The 6,000-nt window shown below is 48.3% G+C and overlaps 1 protein-coding gene across 1 annotated transcript in view; it reads left to right on the top strand.

Moving 5' to 3' along the window:
- The first annotated feature begins 585 nt into the window (after positions 1-585).
- NUFIP2 (nuclear FMR1 interacting protein 2) overlaps positions 586-6,000 on the top strand; it is a 37,496-nt gene continuing 32,081 nt past the window's right edge. The window contains exon 1 of the mRNA XM_008010880.3: positions 586-955. Within this exon, the coding sequence (XP_008009071.2) occupies positions 679-955 (277 nt within the window). The 5' untranslated portion in view covers positions 586-678. The remainder of the gene's footprint in view (positions 956-6,000) is intronic.

Genomic DNA, 6,000 nt, shown 5'->3' with positions numbered 1-6,000 from the left:
AATCCCTTCGTGGAAAGGAAGAGATTAGCATATGAATACAAAGCAAAATGAATCCAGAATACAAAATGATCTACTGGATTGTGAAGCTCTTGTATTCTTAAAAATGTATTTATTTCCTCTTTTTGTATTGCCCCTTTAGTGGTCTTAGGGTTAAGGGAATTGAGCTTCCCTTTCTGGTTACCCGGAAAAGGATTAAAAACAAAAAACAAAAAAAACAAAAAAACCACCAGATTCTAATAGGTGCAGAACCAACAGATGGCTCCCAGCGCCAGTGGAATCGCCAGTGGAATCTGCTACCCTCGACATGAGCTTGCTTGCCGGCGAGGAGTGTAGAAAGTGCTGTTCGCAGACTGCGTGGTGAAGGAGAGAAAGCGACAGAAGAGAGAGCCATAGTGCTGACGTTGAAGGCCCGGCCCTGTGAGGTTGCACAGGGTAAGTGGCGTTGGCCAGGCGGCAGCGGCGAAGGGGAAGGAAAGAGGATTTGAGCTGGGGGCGGGGCTTGCGGTACAGCGTGGCTCCTGATTGTTGGAGCGCGGCTGCCAATCTCGCAGAATCGCTCGGTTAACCAGTGCGCTGGCGAGACGCGCTCAGATATACTGAGTGAGCCCTGAGAAGCAGTCTCAGATCCTGACGGTGCAGCAGCCCGCAGCCTCAGCCAGGGAGTCCCAGCCGCTTTCAATGGAGGAGAAGCCCGGCCAGCCACAGCCTCAGCACCATCACAGCCACCACCATCCGCACCATCACCCTCAGCAGCAGCAGCAGCAGCCGCACCACCACCACCATTATTATTTCTACAACCACAGCCACAACCACCACCACCACCATCATCACCAGCAGCCTCACCAATACCTGCAGCATGGAGCCGAGGGCAGCCCCAAGGCCCAGCCAAAGCCGCTGAAACATGAGCAGAAACACACCCTCCAGCAGCACCAGGAAACGCCGAAGAAGAAAACAGGTCTGGGAGGGAGGACGGGTGGGGGAAGGGGGTTGGGGGTGGAGGACAGGGGAGATGGGGGTGGGGCTGGATCCGAAAAGCGCGGACGGGGTCGGGATGTGTGTGTGTGTGTGCCCTCCGGCTCTGGGGATGCCCCTTTCATTCTAGGGCTCGGGCTGAGCAATGGGGTTTGCAGCGCCCTCCTTCCCTCCAGCATGGGAGAGGCCCAGCCAGGCCAGCGTGACCTTCCCGGCCCCCGCCCCGGCTGAAGGGAGACCCACTGGGTCGGCCTTGCAAGTCCAACCTCATTATTCTTTTCCCGTTCACCTCTCTGCGTCCCTGGAGTTACCTCAATATGGGGGCCCTGAAATGGGGTAAACCTACCCCCAAAAAAATCCCTCGAGGTGTAACTCAGGAAGGCCTAGCGAATCCCGCCTCGGATGGTGTCGCGAGACCCTTTTGCAGGCGGCCAGGGGTGGGTAGGTAGGCCGAGTTGAGGAAGTGTCCCTCACCCGCCACCCCAAGCCCACCTGTGGCCTTGGGGCTCCCCATCTTGTTGGGGGGGGCTGTTGGGACCCCTCATCTCACGGGTCGTTTCCACCACTAAACGCCCTTTTTGGGCGCCGGACCCCGCAGTCTTGCCCCGCGGCTCCTCCCGAGGCTGGTGCCCCGGGCCCGCTCCCCCCAGAGCCGGCGCGGCTGGAATGTTCTCTCCTCCTCGCGGGGCCGCTTCCTGTCCGCCATGTTGGAAGCCGATTCCTGTCACCGACTCCGGCCCACTGAGGAGCGGGGGGGAAGGGTGTCGAGGGCCACACGGCGCGTCGGAGCTGAGTGACCTGGGATCACCACCGGCCGCCGCCTCGCCCCCTGCACTGCGGGGGCGCCGCCGCCCCCCGCTCCGCGGCCGCCCCTCCCCCGTCACCGGCCGGGGTTGTGTAACCCGGTGGCGGCGCGAGGCCCCGGGCGGGTCCCTGGGGTGAGGGGCGGGGGCGGTTGGGGTGGGGGAGGGAAGCGGCCACGAGGGGAGCGGCCTGCGCAGGGCCCCGCGCGCCAGCGGCCGCGTTTCCCGCTCCCGGGTGCGGCGGGAGGCGCGGGCAGTCGGGGCGGGGAGCCGGCCTCGAAGCGGAGCTGAGGGGGAAGGAGGCCGCGGGCGGCGGCGGCGGCCGCGGCGCTTCTAGGGGCAGGAGGCCTGGGGGGGCGGCGGGGGGATTCATTTTGGGTAGAGGCGGTGCCTGAGGCCGGGTGGGGTACCCAGCGGGAACCCAGCTCCCCGGTCACGAGTTTCTCTGCCACAGGAACCTCGTCTCCTGCCAGGTTCGCTCACGACTCCGCCTCTGAGGCTTTCACTTGGGCCTTTTCCTTCTAGCAGCTCATTTTCTACCAAAAAAAAAAAAAAAAAATTAACAAAAACCTTGTTCCATTCCCCTCCCCACCCGGCACTTACCTTCTGAGCTTGGGTAGTGTCTTTGAGGTGAGGGATTTTTTAAAATGTTAGGATGAGGAAGAGGGCGAGCTTTTTGACCCCCTTTCTTGTCCTTAAGGGTGAACCCAAGTGGCTCATCCATGAGGTTAGATTACTACCATCTTGCCTCGGATGAGGCTTCTTTCCATGTTAAAAAGAAAGGTGTTTTTTCGTATTTTAAAGTCGGTATTGATCCCCAAACTAATATTAACAAACGAGAAATTGAGGGTAAAAGTCATGTAAGAAAGTATTTCACGAGAAGTAAGTTTAAAAGTTTATAACCCTCGCAGATTTTGAAAAATAAGGGCTCTATATAAATCGAAGGGAAAGGAAGCATAAAGCGTGTTAAACCCAGCGTATCAAATTTGATAGAAGGAATTGTTGAGAGCTGGAGAAAAACTAAGTGCTTTTTTAATTGCAGATTGTAACTTGAAGACTGAAATTAGAATGTCAGATTCTCCATTTTTCGTTAGGGACCCGATGGTATGCAACGGAAGTGAACACGTAACACACGAGTTAGGTGTTTAATCCTAAAGATTTGGAGCAGTTTAAAAACTGTTAGGGACTACATAACTACATTTTTTTAGCATTAGATCTTGTTCAAAAGATGAGAAAATACTACCGTATTATGGCTGCATAAGGCAATATTACTGTTGAGACTGAAAAATTGTATTTCATCGGTCAGGTAAATATACTCTTGCAAGACTTCTCTCTACATGTAGAAGCAGCCCCTAAACCATTCAAGGTGGTATTCCTCCAAATATTTCTTATCTCGGAAGACGTGGATAAAGAGGAGGAAACTGGAATTAGGAGTTTTGACAGAGTATAAACAATTTGGGGCGAGTGTATGGTTTGGTCACAGTACTGTTGCTTTGACATGCATTATGCTAATAACTAAGGAAACATTACAATATTTTTTAATTTATCTGTGACATGTTGAGGTAGGCTTTTGTAACCCCTTACTCACAAACCTAAAGAGGAACAGTTTTTTTTGTTTATCCAGAAGAGGGCGCAAGAGAAGGCCAAATGTGTTGAGTAATTTGTTTCTAATTGAAAAGCTAGATTTATCAGGACTCAAGTTTTGCTGAGTCTTTTGGAAGTAGGATTAGTATGTATAAGCAGCCCTAAATAATAAAAGCGCTAGGAGTCCTTTAATTTCTTAAATTTATTCTATAATGTTTACATTTTTCTTAAATAAGATATAAAAAAAATTTCTGGCATACTTTATACATCTCAACAAGGTTGTCATGAGGAAAGTTTTATGTAGTTAAACGAGGTTTTCTTTTTTTTGTTATTAAAACTTACAGGTGGGAGCACAGTGGCTTCTAAGCCGTTTTTTCATTGTTTGGTGAATTCTAATAGCTGAGTCACTACAAACTAGAATCTTAGGAAGAATTATTCTAGTTAGTTTTGGTTCAGCTCAGTTTGGAGATTGGATTTTTTGCTATTTCAAGTTGCTCACCTTTAATTGAAATCTGAAAAGTTGTGACTAATGGGCCCAAGGATACAAACCTTTGTTTAACCTGTTGGTATGTTAAATGATATAGGTAGTCCTGTATTCCCTCCAGAGTTAGGTAATGTATGTTACATTTTTGAATTTTTTTAATGTGGCTTGAATTCCTGCAACAGGACAACATTAAAGGAACAAGAAGCTTAAAAGCAAAAAGTTATGCTATGAAATTAATGAATGTCAATGCAAAAGCTTATTTAAAACATAACAGCTGATTTCTAACTGTTTCCAAGTTATATCTATCTATTAAAAATGATGACAGCCTTTATTTAGGGGACTTTCTGCTTTTGTTTCCTTTCTTTTTTTTTTTTTTTTTTTTTCCGAGGCGGAGTCTCACTCTGTGGCCTAGGCCGGAGTGCTGTGGCATGATCTCAGCTCACTGCAACCTCTGCCTCCCTGATTCAAGCGACTCTCCTGCCTCAGCCCCCTGAGTAGCCGAGATTACAGGAGTATGCTACCATGCCCAGCTAATTTTTTTTTTTTTTTTGATTTTTAGTAGAGATGGGACTTGACCATATTGGCCAGACTGTTCTCAAATTCCTGACCTCAAGTGATTCACCTGCCTGGGATCCCAAAGTGCTGGGATTATTGATGTGAGCCACTGCTCCTGGTGTTTTTCTGAGGAAAAAATAAACTTTTAGAAAACATCCTAAGCAATAATCTCTTCTTTCCTGTTTCATAGTTAAAATTGTGCCACCAAAAATTTGATTTGATTGGCTATCATAGCTTTTCCAGCAGCCAAAAAATGTTAAAAAATGTAACCCTGTGGAATCTAAGAACTCTTTAAGAGTTCTAAGAAATCTTAAGAGGTTGGTGTGGCTCTCACCTGTAATCCCAGCACATTGGGAGGCCAAGGTGGGTGGATCACTTGAGGTCAAGGGTTTGAAACCAGCCAGGCCAACGTGGCGAAACCGGGCATTGTGGTGCATGCCTGTAATCCCATCTACTTGGGAGGCTGAGTCAGGAGAATCTCTTGAACCTGGGAGGTGGAGGTTGTAGTGAGCCGGGATCACACCATTGCACTCCAGCCTGGGCCACAGAGTGAGACTCTGTCTCAAAAGAAAAAAGGAAAAAAATAACTCTTATAAGATGTATTATCTCGTGGTACAAGTTTTGTGCCAGTCTGTTTTAGGAATGATTATGCCTTGAGTATATTTTCTTGGGTTACTTTAATACAGTAGAAGAAAATGCCTTTATTTGTTCAGTTTTAGTATTTGTACCTTTTTTTCTTTTTTTTTTTTTTTCTTTTTTTGAGACGGAGTCTCACTCTGTCGCTCAGGCTGGAGTGCAGTGGCGCGATCTTGGCTCATTGCAAGCTCCGCCTCCCAGGTTCACGCCATTCTCCTGCCTCAACCTCCCGAGTAGCTGGGACTACAGGCGCCTGCCACCACGCCTGGCTAATTTTTTTTGCATTTTTAGTAGAGACGGGGTTTTACCATGTTAGCCAGGATGGTCTCGATCTCCTGACCTCATGATCCTCCCGCCTCAGGCTCCCAAAGGAGGCTGAGCCACTGCACCCGGCCATTGTACCTTTTTTTCTAATGTAGAATGAGTAAGTCTTGTTGTGAATCTAATAGACTTATACATTAAGTTATTTTGGAACAATGATTCTCAGACTTATAAAAATAGTATTCCTATTAGAGTCCTCATTTCTGCTGCCTTAAATATGTAGAGTGTCCTATTGTGTTTTTTTGTTTTTTGTTTTTTGTTTTTGAAACAGAGTTTTGCTCTTGTTGCCCAGGCTGGAGTGCAATGGCCCAATCTGGGCTCACTGCAACCTCCGCCTCCCGAATTCAAGCTATTCTCCTGCCTCAGCCTCCCAAGTAGCTGGGATTACAGGCGTACACCACCATGCCTGGCTAATTTTGTATTTTTAGTAGAGACAGGGTTTCACCATGTTGGTCAGGCTGGTCTCGAACTCCTGACCTCAAATGATGCACCCACTTTGGCCTCCCAAAGTGCTGGGATTATAGGCATTAGCCACTGCACCTAGCCTGTATATCTGTTTCTAATGAGTTGACCTCAGGATGCTTTTGTGAACATTTCATAAAAAGGTAGATAACTAATAGCACCATTTTGTTACAGTGAAAAACT

This window comes from Chlorocebus sabaeus, chromosome 16 (genome assembly GCF_047675955.1).
Source record: "Chlorocebus sabaeus isolate Y175 chromosome 16, mChlSab1.0.hap1, whole genome shotgun sequence".
Classification (NCBI taxonomy): Eukaryota; Metazoa; Chordata; class Mammalia; order Primates; family Cercopithecidae; genus Chlorocebus; species Chlorocebus sabaeus.
The sequence above is the reverse complement of the archived record's forward strand: the minus strand, read 5'-3'. Positions and strand labels throughout refer to the sequence as shown.